The sequence below is a fragment of the Chiroxiphia lanceolata genome, chromosome Z (assembly GCF_009829145.1).
Source record: "Chiroxiphia lanceolata isolate bChiLan1 chromosome Z, bChiLan1.pri, whole genome shotgun sequence".
Lineage (NCBI taxonomy): Eukaryota > Metazoa > Chordata > Aves > Passeriformes > Pipridae > Chiroxiphia > Chiroxiphia lanceolata.
Window position 1 is genome coordinate 20,604,879 of NC_045671.1, and position 19,477 is coordinate 20,624,355.

The 19,477-nt window shown below is 37.2% G+C and overlaps 1 protein-coding gene across 1 annotated transcript in view; it reads left to right on the top strand.

Annotated features, from left to right (window-relative positions):
* Nucleotides 1-19,477, top strand: part of DMGDH (dimethylglycine dehydrogenase) — a 39,655-nt gene that overhangs the window by 730 nt on the left and 19,448 nt on the right. The window contains exons 2-7 of the mRNA XM_032676231.1: nucleotides 1,170-1,335; nucleotides 5,873-5,971; nucleotides 7,265-7,429; nucleotides 7,876-8,080; nucleotides 15,183-15,431; nucleotides 16,514-16,712. Of these exons, the coding sequence (XP_032532122.1) occupies nucleotides 1,170-1,335; nucleotides 5,873-5,971; nucleotides 7,265-7,429; nucleotides 7,876-8,080; nucleotides 15,183-15,431; nucleotides 16,514-16,712 (1,083 nt within the window). The remainder of the gene's footprint in view (nucleotides 1-1,169; nucleotides 1,336-5,872; nucleotides 5,972-7,264; nucleotides 7,430-7,875; nucleotides 8,081-15,182; nucleotides 15,432-16,513; nucleotides 16,713-19,477) is intronic.

The following is a 19,477-nucleotide window of genomic DNA, read 5'->3' on the forward strand; positions in this document are numbered from 1 at the left end:
AGTGTCTCACATTTGGCTGTTAAACAGCTTAGTGTTAACTTGCAAAAATTAATATGTAATCGCAAAAAAGAACACGTGCAAGAGTGTGGTGCACCAAATACACAAACCTGTGGTGTTCTGTCCTCCCATTTATTCGTTACTACCTAGAGAGTAAGCATGGTGCACATTCCTCCTACAATTGCAGTTAAAATGTCATAAGATCTCTATTCATAATACATAAAACTAGTAGCTTTGTTTTCTGACTGGAAGACTAGTTACACATTAGAAAGTCTGTTGCCAGAGAAGTTGCAAATGTACAAGGAGAGATAAAATTGAGTATTGATTAACTGTCCTGAAGGGAGAGATACTGTGGTTTACATAGTCTGTACTGCTTCTGTACTAGTATGTCCTACCTTGTCTCGCACCAAAAGAAATACTTTTTTAAAAATCGTTATAAATTTCCACATGTAGCTTGCTGCTTGGCTGTCTGTGGATGAGGTAGTAGAGAGGAGGATCAGATGACTTAGAGAAGAATGGGACTGCCTATGGTAGCAGTTCTGGTTTATGCTGGCCTAAAGTAGTTGTGAAAATACATTGTGGTGGGGTAGCAGGTGTGAGCAATTGACAAAAACCTGTTCCTATAATGTTTTGTCTTCAGAAAACAAGAACATGTCAAAATAGACAGAATATAAAATAAAAACCAAGTTTCATTGTTCATGAACACATACACTGTCATAGCCTACTGACATTGGCTTTAGAAATTTATTAAGGAGCCTTATTAAGGATACATTTTTTAAAGACTTTGTGTTGCACATACTAAAGCGCTTTCGAAAAGTCAGGTTTTGACACTGTCATTTGGGGGGCCAGTTTGTTATTGAAAAATAGGATCTACATATAAAGTTATATTGGGTAATAACACAAGTTTTAAAGTTGCAAGTGGAAGCAAGCTTGCTTTGGGTTTTTTTGTATTACTGTCATGTCGTGTCATGTCATGTCATGGCTAGGGGTATTACTACTATTTACATATATGACCCTCCAAGAGCATTTACTTTAAAAGAAGATACAGGTGAACAGGTTGGGGTTTAAGTTAGGTGTGTAAATTGCCAAGCAGACACCAAGTTTTATTATCATTGAAACAGTAAACAAAACAGATGGAAAATTGCCTTTTTGTAATTTTTCTTTTTTTTCAGGAAAAAAACTTCATCTCCTTCCTTGGGGAAAGACAGAGCAGACACAGTGATCATTGGAGGTGGTTGTGTTGGTGTGAGTCTAGCCTATCACTTGGCTAAAGCTGGCTTGAAGGATGTTGTTCTGCTAGAAAAATCTGAGCTCACTGCAGGATCTACCTGGCATGCAGTAAGAAATATTTTGTTAATCTCTCAAATTAACAGCAGTTTGTGTATATAATGGTGTGGAAGTTTCATTACCTTTTTATTTCCTGGCTGTCTTTCCTGCCACTGCTGACATTATATAAAGTCTTGGGGGAGCAAATATAACAACTGTACACTGTGAGGTTTTTTTAAGCCTGAAGGTTTGTCTGCATTTTAAGGAAAAGAACTAATAATGTAATAATGTTAGAGTGGAGACACCTCCTATAGTAATGCTAATCATGTGGACATACTGGTGCACAATGTACATGTATGTAATTCCATATTTTCTACAATATTGTCTGGAGCAGGTAGTGTAACAAAATGAAATAAAGCTTACCACAATAATACAATAATAGATACTTTTTCCATTAATTTCCAGTTATTCTTATCTGAAATTGGGAGGTTGTTATCCCTGTGTGTAGACCCTGAGATTAGCCCAGTTGGTTAGAGCACGGTGCTAATAATGCCAAGGTTGCAGATTTAATCCCAGTATGGGCTATTTACTTCAGAGTTCAAACTTGATCCTTGTTCGTTCTTTCCTACTCGGAATATTCTGTGATTCAATACAAAAGAGGAGAAAACCCAACAGTTTAATGTCTCTAGAACTACTCTGTTAGTGCAATAGAACATTTATGCATACTTTATCTGAGTGCCTTTCAGGAACAAATTAAGGAGGATGTATCAGATGTATTGTATTTTATTTATATTCTCATGCTTCTCCCAGGGGAGGAAGTCTGAAGTCTAGAATGCTTCATCTTGTTGCAGATTGTTTGTGTGTTTGGGGCCTTATTAAAGAACAACAGTAAAAAATGAAATTTAAAAAAGTCACTGTCTGCAATATATAAGTAGTATATTTCATTTTATGTGCTTTTCAACAAACAAAGCAAAAGAAAACACATTGTATGTAGTTAGGAGACACAAAATTCAATAACTTTGTGTCTTTTAGACAGCTATACCATAGTTCAACAAACAGAGCAACACCATGCATAGTGGCAGATCATGCATCTTGTGTATTGAATCATAACTATGAAACGTTCAAAAAGTACTTCAACTTAAGTACAGGACTGAGGCACTGACTGCTCAAGGCATTGCAAATCTGCAGATGTATCAACTTTGAAAGACTGTTGAGATTGGTGGAGGTGCCAGACATTTGGAGAAAGGCACATGTATGCATCCTTTTAAAATGCCAGAGGGCTGAGCAGAGTAGCTAAAGGCCAGCTAACCATAATTTGGTTATTGGGAAAATCATCAAACAAGTCTCAGATCTGGGCTCATAAAGGAGAAAAAATTTGACAGGGAAGAGTCAGGATTTACCAAGAATAAATCATGTCTGATGAAACCTGATTGCCTTCTATTATGAAATGACTGAATTCTTAGACAAGGGGAGATCAGTTGATGTTACTTATCTAGATTTTAGCAGTACTTTAGACACCATTTCCCATAATATTCATGTATTCAGCTGAAGATGCTGTGGTCTATATGGCTGGACAACTAGAAAATTAAAAGACTGGATGGCTAGGCTCAGAGGGTAGTGGTTAATGGGTCATATGCTACCCAAAGCCTGGAAATAAGTGGAGTGTCGCAGGAGTCTGTCCTGGCACCCATCCTGTTTAATATGTTTTTCAATTATCTGGAGTAGGTGACAAAGTACGTGCTCATCAAGTTTGCAGTTTACACCAAGCTGGGATGATCAGGCAATGCATAGGGCATAGCTGCGATGCTGAGGGAACTAGACAGGCTGGAAGGATGAAAGGACAGGAGCTTTATGGAATTTAACAAGGACAAATGCAAAGTTCTATGCTTAGCCAGGAAAGTAGTGCAGCCTCCATCTTTGGAGATTTTCAAAGGACAGACTGAAGAAAATCTTGAGCAATGTGATCTGATCCTTTAGCTGAAGTTGCAGAGAGATCTCCCGAGGTCCCATTCAATCTGTTTGTTTCATTATCATTATTTTATGATTTTATGATCTTAATTTTTATATAGTGCAGCCAGGTTATAGTTGTCTCCCAACTATGCTCCTGAAATCAGAAATATTCATTATCAGAGGTGAAAGGCATCAAATGCATTTAAAATTCTTTCCTTCACTTAAAAGCGTCAGAGAGTGGAGTATTTATTTAATTCATGCAATTAAATGCTTATGAATATATATGGTTTTATAGCTAACTTGCAAGTGATTTGTGGCTTATTTAGTTAAAAAAGACTACACTAACAGTGACCATGAAAATGGAATTTCCTTATATCTGGAAAATGTATTACTACATTTGGAAAAATAAAAGAAGATCAGAAAATGTTTACATAAATAAAAGATGACAGTAAAAGTAATATGAGATGAAAAACTTGGCAGGTAGAACTAAATTAGTTAGTCCTAGGCTACTTTACACGGCTAAAGAAATTTAAACATTTTGATGCCTAATTTATTTCCTCATTCTGTATACACAGAAAAAAAAGGCCCTTAGAACGTAGTTTTTAAGAAACAAACAATTTTAATTACAAATTCTACAGTAAAAGAGCCCTGTGGTTTAGTCTAAGGTAATTAAAATAAATGTGTTCACAACCATATAAAAGCACATGTATCAAATGAGATAAAAACCACAATTAGTCAAATACCTAATCTTCACCTGTGTCCAGTATGATGCTAATGATTGCAAGCAGTATTTTTTCCAAACTATTGCTTTAGCCCAGGGACTTTAAGAATCCAGCCCACCTTCTTTGTCCTTAGTGGGACCATTAATAGATTTATCTCACTCCTACATGTTTATATGATCACTTTATAAATGCAGACTGTTGAGGTGGTGAACAATACTAAACATACTTAGAGTCAAATTTATGAATAAAATGCAGACACAGCTGAAAAATTAATACTGGCAAATGATTTATTTTACACTCTTTTCCACTGGATTATTTTGACATTTCAGTGATGTGGTACACTATGATATCATATATAAACTAAGATATCAGAAAGATAAAATTCTCACAAATAAAGGTAAGAAAAGCTTTCAAGACTATGGATGGCATCAAGACATACAATCAGTAATGCCAGACAGTAATGACCCTCCTTCTCTGAAGATAATGAGTACCTGTCATGTCAGTGAGTATGAGCTATGTTTTTTGATGGAAATGGTATCTAGGTGTAAGCTATTTGCTAAGAACAATTTGAAACTAACTTTCAGAAGAAAAAGATCCTGTCTTAAATGTGAAACTGCACCAAGAAAGATAGGACAGAAGAGGCCATTGTTTAAAAAAATGAGGTTGTGTGATCTAATATATGATATTTTAATTATAGAGAATTGTAACATTTAATAGCTTCTTAGCATTATTATATCTTTAAAGATCACTAAATCTTGCTTTTGTTATTCATATGTTTACAGATATTCCACTAGCTTTAAAAGTTAAAGCCTCAAAATACATAGCACTGAACGGCGTTGACAAGTTAAAATCAAGAGTATTTAATGTTTATGCAAACTGGGCAACTTAGAAGGAAAGTATCAGAACTATACTATATGTGTTACTTTTTACTTTTGACTGCTATCATTTTTCTCAAAGGATCCCTAAAGTGGAAGATGGACTCCAGCGTCTATCTCCCTTAATGGAAGCAACCTTAATGTTTGAATAAGCTCTGTTTTAGTTAGCAAAAAATGCACTATGTATATAAAATATTTAAATCAGTGTAGTTATCTTGAAAACCTAAGTTAATTTTACATTTATGCTGCCTCACTTGAAGAAGGGTGTTAATGAGTTGACAAATTCAGGACATACGCTTAACTTCAGTAACACTGTATTCTGCTTTTTTAAGTGCTAAATGGCTGCAGTTATGAATGTCATTAGGTTGATGCAGCCATCTCCATTGTAGGCAGGTGAATAGTTTCCTTAAATATAAAAGAGGCTGTAGTAACTTCTTGGTTTTACCTTTACATAAACTCAAAAGAGCTTGACAGCTTTCTGAAGTCAGACCTAGTAAAGTGATGTACAGAATGTACATAGCTTTAAACTACTTCTGGAATGCAGCAGTTGCTCTTTAGCTGCCACATAAGACAACTGTGGAGAATAGAAGAATATCGGCTTCCACTGCCCTGCTGTTCATGCTCCAGGAATGTAAGAATTCATATGAAGATATGGTCTTCCTGAAGGTTTGGTTTCTCTCCCATCTCCATTTACAGAGAGAAAAGACCTTACTACAGGACATTTAGAGTTAATAATTTGACTTAGTTGTCAGAAATGAAGTTTTTGTGTACCTTCCAAAAGATAGGAAGCAGTCAGCTGAATAACTTAAGGAAGAAAGGAAACCATAGGAGAGAACAGCTGCAAAACTATCATAGGTTGACACATTTGATGAGAAAGGACAGATGGAAAGACACCTGTGCAGAAAACAAAAATGCCTTAAGTGGGGAAAGGATTTTATTTTTATTTTTGTAGCAACTGGCTGTATCCATGTGTTTCTTTATGGTATGTTGACAGTTGGAAGGAAGGAAAGAAAACATTACATTTCTAATTTATGGTGTTATTTTTCCTATTTCTTATTTGAGGCTGGCTTAACTACTTATTTTCATCCTGGAATAAACCTGAAGAAAATCCATGCTTACAGCATCAAGCTCTATGAGAAACTGGAAGAAGAGACTGGGCAGGTAATCACCTTAACCTTTAAAGTATTAATTCAGAGTAATACTAGCTGCAATAATAGTCTTACAGAAAAGTTTGTAGTTGATAAGGGTGTAGAGTGGGATCGTGTCCCTTTTTAATGAAACAAACTCTTCTGCATGCTTAGTCTCTATGTATTTCAGATGGTTTCCCAGATCCCTCTACAGTTTGAGAAAATGGTGTTCATAAAACATCTCATGAGCTCAGCAGATTGAGAGTCTGCAACTTTAGCTTGATAGAGGAGCTCAAATAGCGTCAGAGATCTGGAATGAATGGATTGATTATGATACATTCCTGTTTTAAACGTGTCCACTTAAAAATTCATATGATATGATGCTGTCTGTACTTCAGTAAATTGCTGCAATTCTTCCCGTTCCTTTCAGAGATGTGTTTTTATGTAGTGATTTAAGGAATGGATATGCAGAGAAACACAGGTGTCATCCTTTTTATCTGGCATCACTCAGCCATATAGATTTCATTTACTAAACTCGTGCTTGCTTCGGACTGCAGCAGAAATTGCACAATCCTCACTGTACTAGTCTTCAAATTTTATAGAGTTTTTTTTACATTTGTCATATTTAATATGACATGTATTTTTTCTATTTGTCATAAAATGCTTTTTTCTTCTTTCTACTACTCAACTAGATAAGATACCACAGCAGATTATCATTGTGAGTTTCAGTAAAAAACTTAATTCAGCCCTATTATTGTCCTGTGAGGTAACATAGAAAAAGTGAAAAAAATAGTATGTACCAGAAGGTAAGCGGTCAGTGTCTAGCTCTGTAAGGATGTTTACTTTATTAAGAAACAGAAAAGGTGAGTGGTTATTCATTGTGTCATAAAGGTGCTTAGTTAAATATATTCTGCAGCATTTCAATAGGAAATTATGTGGATGATAGACTTTAATATAAGCTGTTATATATACTTATTTTTGAGACATACCTGATTCTATTTTTGAAACTGTGCAAGTGCATACATCAAGTATTAATCAAATCTTAATAAAAGTAAAAGTATCATGACATTCAATAAATGCTTCTTGCAACTGTTTTGAACATAGTATGCATTAACCTAGGAAATTAATTTGATAACTTCTTGAAAAATTATTTTCTCTAGGAGTTTACATCTAAGCCCTGTTCCTTCAGGAGCCCCTAACTTACTTGAATTTTCTTTCGGTGATGTTAGTGGCAAAATTTCTGTTAGACTTCCCATAGCACAGAAACATGCATATATGGGAATCAGTAAAGGTTCTTTCAGTAATTCACTATTTCTCTTTGGTTTAGTCTGTGGGATTTCATCAGCCTGGCAGTATCAGAATTGCTTCAACTCCTACTAGGGTGGATGAATTCAAATACCAAATGACTCGTGCTGGTTGGCACCCAACAGAGCAGTACCTAATCACGCCTGAGAAAGTACAAGAGCTATTTCCCTTACTGAACATGGATAAGGTAAAGAAACTGGTTTTATGAAATATAATTTCCTTTGCAATTAAATATTGGTCTATCAGATATAAATATGTATGGTCTACTTTCTTTATACAAATTGTACAGAAATTCTTGTTTTTCAATTAAAAAAAGATGTATTATAGCCTAAAATCAGACTCATGTGCATTTTAGTCCAGTGTGCATACTATTAATCACTATGTATATAATATTATAACATTAAAGCATTGCAACCTTTGATTGCATGGGAGATCTGAGCAATTTTACTCCTTTAGACTATTGTTAAGTTGGATAGTTCTATGTAGGCCAATATTATCACATGTTTTGAAAATTTGTTTTGATTTGATTTCTTAAGGTTTACAATATTCAAGAAAGAAAGTGTTTTTTTTTTAAATTAGCTAATTTTGATAATTCTTAATTTATTTCATTTGGGGAATTTTATCTCCACTTAGGTTTTGGCTGGCCTGTATAACCCTGGAGATGGTCATATCGATCCGTATTCTCTCACTATGGCTTTGGCTGCAGGAGCCAGAAAATATGGTGCCCAGTTAAATTATCCCGTCCAAGTGACTGATCTTAACTCCCGATCAGATGGGACATGGGAAGTTGAAACTCCACTTGGAATAATTCGAGCAAAGAGAATTGTGAATACTGCAGGTAAGATTTAATATAAGCATTTGTCTACTCTTCAAATTTACAAACTAGCTGACACCAAGCACCTGTATTGAATTGCATGGATTACACGTATAAGCAGTATATGTTTTCGAATGTTCACTTGGTTTGTGGTAAAATGTACTTTGCATGTATTACTTTGCACCGTGATGAAAATTTAGCTCTTATGTTAATTGCCCTTGAATAGGCATTAAAAATATATGGTAGCAAAAGAGACCTTAACTGGTTTATAGTAAGTTGTGTAGAAAAGAGGCTACTGTCTAGAATCATAGAATATCCTGAGTTGGAAGGGACCCACAATGATCATCAAGTCCAACTCCTGGCCCCAGAGCACACCAAGAGTCACACCATGTATCTGAGAGTGTTGCCTAAACGTTTCTTGACTCTGTCAGGCTTGGTGCGGACCACTGCCCTGGAGAGCGTGTTCCAGTGCCCAACCACCCTCTGGGTGCTCGAACTACTATCTGGTCTGTGCAATATTTTTGCTAAGATCTAATGGGAGATGGAATGTACAAATGAAGTAGAAATGTCTTCACTGTTTTTTCAAAGAGACTGACGATTTGACCCTGCTTATTTCACTATTATCTTTCTCTAAGGTTTAACTCTATCCACATATCCTTGAGACAAAAGATTTTTTTTGTTGTCCTTTCAGTAGTATTTAAACATGAACTTAACAATGCATTTTTTTGCATATCATAAAAATTGCCTGACTCAAAGGAGCTTGTATTTACATATGCAATTTTTATTCTTCTTTAAAGCAGCCAAACTGATGTTTAAAGAAGCCAGACTGATGTTTCTGCTCCAAAGAGCTTTTGGGCAAGAGTCCTTTGGATTTGTGTTTGTTTTCCTAAGCAAGTTAATAGGTCTAAAAGCCTGTATTCAATCTAAATTTCACTTATTTTTATGCTGCCTTATACAAGTAAAGAAAAATATATTATTGGTGAAACTACTGGCACATCCTATATGAAGCATACCTTCTGCTTCCTAGTAGAAGACATTCTGGTTTCTATTGTTTGAAAATATGTTGAATATTAACATATAGATTAAATTTTTGCTGACTCTGTCTATCTCAAACTGAATTATACCTGCATTTTTGGGGCATTAGTCTTTCATACATCCCATTGCAGTGAACAATCGGGCGTCAGTAGGAAGCTGTGATGTCTCAAGTGGACTGTCTTACTCAGATGGGACAAGTGTACTGAGAGCAAGACTCTGTCTTTATAATTCCTTTCTGTATATGTGCAGTGGAACAACAACAACAAAAAGCATCTATTTCTAGTGCAAAGAAGATAAAATGAAGAGGTGAGACAGAGACTCTTCTTGTTGGTTGGTAGAATAACCACGGTTGACAATTGGAATTATGAGTGAATTGGACCGGAAGGGGAATAGACTGGGAGAGCAAAATGCTTGGGAAAGATTCCTGGAGGTGTCTGGGAGCACTGGCAGCAAGTGGAACACTTACATGCTGAAAGACTTAATGAATAAGGAAGCTCAAACCCAGAGGGGATGGCGACAGTGGGGGTGACACCAGGGAGAGAGAGTGGGAAGGTACCTGACATGTTTCAGTACAGAAACAGGATCTAGGAGGTTTTCAGACAAATGATTAGGAAGGATCCTCAAGGAATGGTTATGTGTGAAACTGAGTGGAAAACTGAGGCTGCCTGAGCTAAGCAAAAAAGACTAGTGGAGTAGCAAGGGAGAGGTAGATGGGAGTAGATTGGAAGGCAGAGAAGGCAGCTGGGACAAAATTTGACAAACGGAGGAGACTGACTTACACACAGCAGCAGAATAGCTGAAGAAGTATGTAAGGACTGGAGTAAGAAGAAAGGAGTTTGTGACAGCAGAAAAGAAGAGCAGGTATGAGCCAAGCAGGGGTGGTGAAGAGAGAAGATTGGGATAGAGAGAAATTTGGAGAGAGTGGGATAAAATGACTGAACTCGCAGGGCATGAGCTTTACTAGGTGACCTTTCTCTCAGTGTCTGGGCTGTAGATCATTCATCAGCCCTGTGTTAGATCATTCCAGGCTTTCAATAAAGACTAACTGGAAAACCCATTGAAAGGTGCACTTTCTCATCATATGCCTTCCATACATAGGTGGTCACCTGCTATTGCTGTATGCCTAGCTTAAATAGCAAGGATCTGAAAAAGTTCAGCTTGAGGCTCTAAGCTTGCTCATGAATGCCACATTTGGGAGAAAAAGAGGACTACTGGAATCTAATATGCTTTTTGGAAAGCAAACAACCACACAAACAGGGAAAGCAAATTAAAAGAATTTTACGTAGATTGCAGAGTCAAACACTTGGAAATGAGAGGTGTCAATATTTGATTGCCTTTGGACTGTCAGTTCATGGCTTTCAGGCATGAATTGTGGGACAGCATTCAGTTACAAAATCACAAGCTCTCTTACAAATAGGATCTGTATGTCATTTGTTACACAGTGTGGTTATATTGGTCTGGGAGTGATCCAAGATAATGAAATGGAAAGGCAGCTCTTTTGGCAGTCAGACTTATTTAGGCTACAGACTTCTAGGCACTCATTATTCCTAACTATTGGCTCTGCATCGTATGGATGAAATATCACAGATGTGGTAATTTTCTTACAATTTCATAGTGTAGTTATCTTTCTTTGGCTTATGTATCAAGTTGACTTTAGGTGGAGTTTTCTGGTAAATGCTTTTCAAAGTTCATTTGCAAAAATTAGAATGCACCCTTCTGAACTGTTCATAAGTATTTTTTTTATTTAATAATTTATTAAATCAACAATATATTTATTTATTTCTCCTGTGTAGTTAACTGTTCAGCCAAAATGAATACTTGAAGCACATATTGCTTAACATTCTGGCTAATGATGTAAAATCAATCCTGTATAACACATATCTCTTATAAATGTTTTCTGAGATAACATTAATTCTTTTTCTCAGCCTTGCCTCATTCCACTACAGATCATGACTGGTATAATTCAGAGCTCATATTTTAGGCTCATGTTGCAAAAAAAAATACATAAGAAGGCTCTTTACATTCTCTCTTCCCCCGCCTCACCCCACAACTGACATCTGCTGAGGAACTGGAACAAACTAGTTTCAGCCAATCTTAAGCTGTTCCTTATGTGAGATTCCCATTTTGAAGGAAAGTAGATGCCTAATAAATAATCCCTGACATGAACTAACTGGTACTGAGCCTGCTGAAGTGATTTGCAACCTATTTATAATGTAATGTTTGATTAAACTCTGCAAAAATAGTGAATTTAGTTTATATATACAGTGTGGGTGTGTGTATATAAGCATATTTTCAGACATGTACACACTATATACAATCATCTATATATAAGTAGTGGTGGGAGATTTTCAAAAACAAGAGATAGTCAGATTACATACTTCAGCAGATATGCTAAGGAATATAACCACTAAATATTTCAGCATCAGGTGTTTGCAGTCTTTACAATTTAATCTTCATGAATGTCCTAGAGACATAATGTATACCTTCATTTATCTCTACTATATGTAATAGGACTTGATATCTGCTTCCAATTAGAATTCTGTTTCAGAGAATATGTTCTTCCTTTTTCCATTTTCAGTTTTGTAATACATTTGCATATGGTTCAAAAACCTTAAAGAAATTGTAATATTTTTCAATTAGTAAATGTCACTTGTTATTCTAAGCAATTAAATACACACTTACCATAAGTGACTTTTTTTAGAAGACAATACTGAAGATTTTATTTTAAGCAAACCTCTTACTCAAAAGCATTTTAAAATCAGCTGTGTTTGTAGTGTTATTCTGCAAACTTCATGGATAAGAAAATTTCTATTTTTCTGAAAGAAACAAGGTTAGGTTTCAAAGACCTAATTTTCTGCTACTTCACGTTTTGTTCTCTGTGGATCATTAGCTGACATTACCTTAAAATAGTTTTATTTTTAGGTGATAGGAAAATGCCCAAATCAAAAGACATTCCCTAAAGATTTTTAGCCTCCACTTAAATCCACATTTGTGTGTGTCATGTGTAATGAAGTAAACCCTTACAGATGTACTAGAAATGCAGTTTTATTAGAATTTTTTCATCATTTTCTGTACTAGGGAACATAAGTCATGTTTCAGTAGTCTTAAAGGATATTTTGGATCATTCACTGTATACAACTAGGGCAGGATCATCCCTGAGCCAATATAACTGACCTAACAAGCGTTCTGGCAGAGAGTCTCCTCCAAGTGGTAAGGGTGCCATTAAGAAGCAAAAGCCTTACATATGATAATGGCAGAGCAACAGGTGCTGGTTTCTAGTATTGACTGGACAGTATTGACTGGACAGGGGCTTTTAACTGAACAGATCTCTTGATGGTGATGCTGAATTTCCTGCTCCCTTGCTTCAGGTGGCTATCAGTAATTATTGAGTCACCACAGAAAACGTTTTTGTTGGAAATGTTGCATTTGTAAAAACCATGGGTGTTAGACCCTGAGGCTGGCCCTTCTGGCATGGGGGGTGGCACAAGGCCAGCATAGCCCAAATAAGCTTTCCTAATTGCCCTGGCTTTAAGCCATGCCAGCCAGAGGTGAAAGGATGTATTCCAAAGTTAATGTCAGCAAGCGGCATGAGCCGGCTGCTCCTGATGGAGCAGGGAGCCAAGCATGGTAATAAGGCTGGCTGAGCCAGCAAGTGCTCTGTCTGATAGGGCACAGGGAAGGGAGCAGGGAAGGCCCAGGACTCACAGCTAGGTTCAGCCCACAGATCTCCTGACAAGCTTGTGGAGATGAAGCACAGTCAGATCCATGGTGATGAAGCCAGGCAGAGGCCAAGCCAAGAATGTGACCACAGGTCAGGAACGGGCCTGGTGACAGAAACAAGGGTCGAATAGTGCCCAATAATCAACAGGCAGGACTGTGGAGAGGAGACTGAGCTGAGGTCAAGCTGAGAAGTAGTCCACGGATCAGGGTCTGGATCAATGTTTTCCATGGCCAGGCACAGGCATGGTTGTGACAGAGCTGCACACACCTACAATCAAACCAGCTCAGACAGGTTCTGAAGGACCTGAGCTGACCTGGAATGGCACAGCTGACCTGTGTCCATAGGCAGAAGTGGGGGTGGAAGTCCCAGGTGAGGCTGTTCAGGATCATTTATGCCTTTTGCTGCCCTCAGGGCCCTGAGAAACTTTGACCAGATCTTGGGGGGTGTGGAATGGAAGTCTTGGAATTGAAGAGAGAGGTAGGAATGTTTAGTTCAGACAAGTAATCAGCAAAAAGGAAGAAAAGTTGCATATTAAGCTGGGCAACATGAAGTGTATGTCACAGGAGAAGGGGTAGCTGTGTTAGGTAGCAAATCTTGGTAGAGACAGTTTGTCATAAACAGTCAGCTGGTTGCACAAGAACTAGGCTGACCTACCTTCATTTTCTGGGTGCCATATGGCACATAACCTTTTATTTGGAAGGCCCTGCTACCTTTCTTTCCTCTTTCATTTTGCCCTTCCCAGCGCTCACTCCCAGACTCCCCTGAAGCTCCTATTTCATCCAATTTTCCCCCTTCATTCCCACTCCTGAGACCTCTATTCCCTGATCTAAAGAGTCAGGAGAGTGGGTGATATGGTTTGAACCTGGCTCCCTGCCAGATCTCCAAACCTTACCACCAGAAGTCATCCCCCCCCCGCAAAACCTCAGGGAGAAGAGGGAGAAAAACAACCAACTAAGAAAACCCAAAACGAGAGAGAGACAGCTAAAGTGATATATAAAAATATATTTACACTTATGTTACAATTGAAATATATACAATTTAAAATATATACAATTTCACAAGGGAAAGGGAAGGGGGAAGGGAAAGGGAACAAAACCAAAATAAAATATATATATATATATATCCCAATCAGTAGCCCGAGATCTAGTAACTAAAGAGTTAGCAAAGAAATATCCCACCACTCTCCTTGGGACAACCGAGAGTCACTCCGGGACGATCGCCGGCAACCTCCGCCTCCCAAGGTCGACAAGGCCTTACCAGGCCTCGCTCCCCAACACGACAGACTCAACAGCAGGGAACCTGCACCTCCAAGCCGCCGGAAGGAAAGAGAGCGAAGGCCTCTCCTCCTTTCTTCTTATAGTCGGGCTTACGTAAAAATTGTAGGGAATACTGGGTAAATCTAGACCCTTCCTTGGTTACAAACTGGTCAGCAAGGAAAGCCTAGCCCAAACCACCACAGTGGGGCTGAGAGATATTCAAAGCTTCTTAGAGCAGCCGCCATTCCAGTCAGATGTACTTGTCCAATTCCCAATACTGTTATGTTCCAGCCTCACAGCAGATGTAAGCCATGACGCAGAGCCAAAATTAATAAGTTTGGCAATTAAGTGTTTTCCACTCCTTGACTTTGCCACAAGTCTCTCTCTAAGTGAATGTGTCTTAGCAGCTTAACCTTAACAGAGAAGAATTAAGTCTTCTTTAACTTACGCCTCATGGTATATGTGAAGGATCTTGAGCCAGTTTCAGAGGCAGGGAAATTGTTGCTTGCATTTTCTGGTCACAGTCTGTATCAGAACTTCTGATGTGAACATTATAATGAATTGATTGCTGTGTGAGAGACATAATTAACATGAGTCACACGATGCATGTGAAAGAGGAAGGAAACTCCAGTTCTTGAGGTTGGCTGTCTGAAAGTACTTCCTTGCTCTTTTGGGGTGTTAGGACTTGAGTGCTGTCTTGGGAAAGCATACGAACTCCTTTGGTTGATTGTAAGAGGCTAGGTTAACACCTATGGCATAAGCTAATGTATTCTGTTTTTTAAGTGTCTCTGATAGGAGTATACTGGAGACCTAATTTACTGAAATAAACCAAGAGGTTTGTGCAACTGTTAATTTAAGCCTGATTTATAATTTACCAATTATATATTTTTTTAATATGTGTATGCTGTAATAATATATAGTATAATTAGGAAAAAGGACATGGAATTATGGAGGGAAAATATGCTGGATAATATGAAAAATAATGTGAAAATTAGAAGTATGGGGAAAAAAATGTCACATATAAAAGCACAGTGTTTCCTGCAAATATTTTACTGTCTATTCACTTAAATTAGTGTTTGAATGTTGGTTTTGCTTTTTTTTTTTTCTTCTCTAGGCTTCTGGGCACGTGATATAGGCAAGATGATTGACTTACCGCACCCTCTCATACCTGTTCATCATCAGTATGTTGTGACATCAACTATCCCTGAAGTGAAAGCCCTAAAAACAGAATTGCCTGTGATTCGTGACTTAGAAGGATCATATTATCTAAGGCAAGAAAGAGATGGTCTTTTATTTGGTCCATATGAAAGCGAGGAGAAAATGAAGCTGCAGGACTCATGGGTAACAAATGGAGTCCCACCAGGTAACTAAGAACATTAAATCTTTAAACTTGATGAGCACTAGCACACATTTCAATGTGTATAAATCCCAGGCTGTTATGGTGATGGAAAATACAAAATATTTGCAATGCATGATTGTAATTCAGAAACTTTTTTCAAAGAATAATTGTAACTCTAATAATGAAAGAATAGAAATACAAATGTAACATAAGAAAAGCCTACTTGAAATAGGCACAACATACACATCTACTACGTAATCTTAGCCTACTTTCTGAAGAGGTGGCTGTGCTTTGTGATTAGATGCAGTCACCAAATCTGCATTATGTAGCCTTTTTTGAATGAATAGGGATTTTTATTAGTTACAGTTCTCTCCAGCATACTGATGTGAGCTCTGGATTTTTGCTGTTCCTGCTGGACAGTGTAATTGTCAAATAGAAACAGCAAAGACATGTCTTAGACAAAATGCTGTGCTTGAATATAAGTGCAAGAGAGCTGTACATTTGTATAGAATACAAAAATAGCCAATGTCATACAGCTGCTTACTAAAAAAAAAATTATAAATTGCTGTGTTATATCTAGACTCCAGCTTTCCCTTCACTTCCAGACAAAAAGTTATACTAAGTCAATAGTATTGCTGTTTTAAAAAAATGCATGTTTCCTAAGAAAGAGCAATCAATGTTGCTTAGAGCCCTGACTGAGGAGTGAAATAATTCACATAATTTAATGGAAATTATAAGTATATACAGGAAGCATGTTTCTTCCCCTCTCAAATTATTGGTATATTGAGAAAAATAATTGTGTGTTATTAATGTAGAAGAAAGTTTCTGTGTTCCTTCACTTCCTTTCTACTAAATTGTTGAATTTGCATGACCTTAGGGTTAAACAAATATGTATAAAGGATACTATAACTGCAGTGACAAATAAACTTGATGCTGTAGGTAACTAGGGATTTTTGCACACTGTGCTTCTTGTGTAGGGTGGCAAAGGCTTGAACATACACACTGTTTAATTCCATGTAACTCTCATATAGAGAGATTGCCTAGGTGTATTTAAAATGTATGTGTTTTTAGTGTAAGTATATAATAAGAGTGAAATATTTGTGCAGGTTTTGGAAAAGAACTTTTTGAGTCTGATTTAGACAGAATAATGGAGCATATTGAGGCTGCTATGGAAATGGTCCCCGTTTTGAGAAAAGCGGACATCGTAAACACAATCGCAGGTCCTATCACCTATTCTCCAGACATTCTTCCTATGGTGGGACCACATCAGGGTGTCAGAAATTACTGGGTAGCTATTGGTTTCGGGTGAGTAAGTTCTTTGTAACAACTTTTGTTTGTCTGTCATATTGTAAAAATGGCAGTCAACTCAACCTTTGTACATTTTTATGGATTTGGCCATTGTTTTGCACATATTTTGTGTCAAATGTAATTTGAAATAGTCTTAATTACCACAATCTCTATAAAATAAGCTCATCTTTCTCTCTTGCTTCTTCTTCATAACTCTAACTATTTTTTAAATTTGTTTCCTCCTTTTAATCTGGAGGCAAATATCTGTGATGCTTTTAATGTGAAGTATTAATTTTTGGGTAAAGAACTGAAGGTATACTAACCAGAAGACCAGCATACCGTGTGACTGACTGCTGAAGGAATACAAACCCAGTCATGTTTCTGACTGTGAAAGTTGAGCTGAAAACTTACATTGCTGGGTATTAGAAGAAAGCAAACAAAGAGGACAGCGCAAAAATAGAAACAAGTGGTTTACTGGTGTCATTCTCTCACCCATTATGACATTTTCCTTGAATGTGATTTACATCTTATTTATTACGGCTGCACTGGAGTCAGTGGTAAAACACTCACTGACATCTCTTTAATTATCTTAGTCTGACCATTGAGTCAAGATGGATGGAATGAACCAACTACAATTCCAGGTGCATGTTATTGAATACATTCTGTTTACATTGTTTTTCCAATTGCCTAATTTGCTGTTCAAAATCCAGCTCAGCTTTTTCCAGTTTTCTTTCATTCCAAAGCAAACAAACCCTCAGATCATAAGATAAGGCAGTATCACTAACATGCTTTCTGAGGTCCTCAAAATAAAAAGGCTTGGTAATTTTGCAATGATTCATTGTGAAAGGTATTCACCTTTGCTGCTTGGATTTAAAAAAAAATAATGTTATCTTTCAGTAACATTTGCAGAACTTACAGTTACAAAAGCGGTTTGCCTAGACCTTGTTCACCAAAAAGACTATTTAAGTTCATTACTCTGTGGCCAGACTTTGGAGCGTCTTTTAATTCATTGGTGTTAATGGAAGCAGAATCAAAGTTCTTTATATGAAAACCTGAAGACTAGTGTTACATGGTTAAATTTCTTTAAACAACTTATTTCAGGAGTTTAATTAATCTCTAAATGTTTAGTACACAGCTCACAATTACGTGGCTATCACTGGATTGCTTTGTCTGCTTTTCAGGGACTTTTGACTCTCTGTTCTGTGCTTCTGGGTCACTGCAGTGTCTCTATCAGTGTTGTAACTTTTTGTGTGCATTAGCAAATCCTTATCTCACAGTCAACTAGCAGGGACATTGTGACAGAGGATTTAGTGCTGTTAGATTAGGGGATTTTTATTATCTAAAATTAGCAGCTTGCTAGGCATTTTAACATGCAAAGAAGTTAAGTATAGTTAGCAGATTGTGTAGCACTATTTATTATTAAGGTTGCTCAATGCTTCCCATTTTTATTTACTTACAGCTTTGAAAATGTTAACAAGATTAGGCTAGGATTTTAATCAGAAAAGTTTAATTCAAAGCAGTGTAACCATTCCATAACCTGGATAAAGCCATTATAAAGGGGACCATGGTGTGCAGACTCAGATTTCCTAGGAAAAGGAATGGAATGAATTGGAAACGGGTGAGAAGCAAGGAACTCGTAAGACACAAGAATGTGACAGGAACAATAGGGAAATAATATGTCAGGAGAGAGGAAAAACCAGAGAAGGACAGTTTGTGTTCATTAAGGAAATTTGCTCTAAATCATATGAAGACTGAGATTACTACACTGTACCACTCTTCACAGCTACTTGTAACGTCCTACCCCTGAACAACACATTTCATTTTTGTGCAGAACAATTGCAGTGGATGTATTAATACAATCAGCTCCCTATTATCTGAGGTAACAAGGGATTTGGGCATCCTGTGTAATCTAAAATCAAACCAAAATCAATGGGTTGTGTAGAGTCAGTGCTGCAAAGCTCTGTAGAGTGCAGAGACCACTCAGCCCAGGTGCAGGGCTGTAGCTGTAGTAGCAGGGCAGTCTCCCCTGTGCTATCTTGCTCCTCAGGTTACTCTGCCATCAGCTCAGCAGTCTTCAGCTGAAGCTGAAAACCTTCATTGTATTTGGTCTGTCAGCACTCACAATCGTGCAGTGGTGTCTTTGCTGTTGTTCCCCTCTGCTTTTGGCTGCAGTGAATGGTGCAGGGAGGCTTAAACTGGCTAAGACTGGAGCTGTACTCGAAGGCGTCATAGCTATGCTCATAAAGCTTATACCCATGAATAATTAAGAGTTGTTTAATTGCATTAACACCAGAAACACTTGCAAAGTGGCAGTTTACAAGCAGTCATCCTTACTGCATCAGCTGTGGTTATAGAAGCTTGTGCTGAGTCTGAAGATTTTTGCTGAACTGCCTAACAGGGTGTGTTTAGCAGAATTACCTCATGTACTCAGTTTGTTATTTCTCTTTTATTTATTAAGACCCCACTATTTCAAAGTAATGTTATTGATATTATGGATTCACTCTTCTTATGCATATGCATTAGAATGAAATTATTTCTTTTTTTTTATAAGATCCTTACCTATTTTAATGGAGGGGATAGACTTCAGAATGTAAAGTTGATGAGCAGCAACTGAAGTTTATTTTAGCTTCTCTATTCTGCGTGAGTGTCTATGATTTAATTGCTGTGTGTTAATCTAAATTTGGTTTTGAACAGACTTACTTTTTTTCCAAGGATTTTCCAGTTGTGCTTATGGGAACATTTCACAACTAACTAAGAATTTATTTTCACATCTTGCCTAGGCA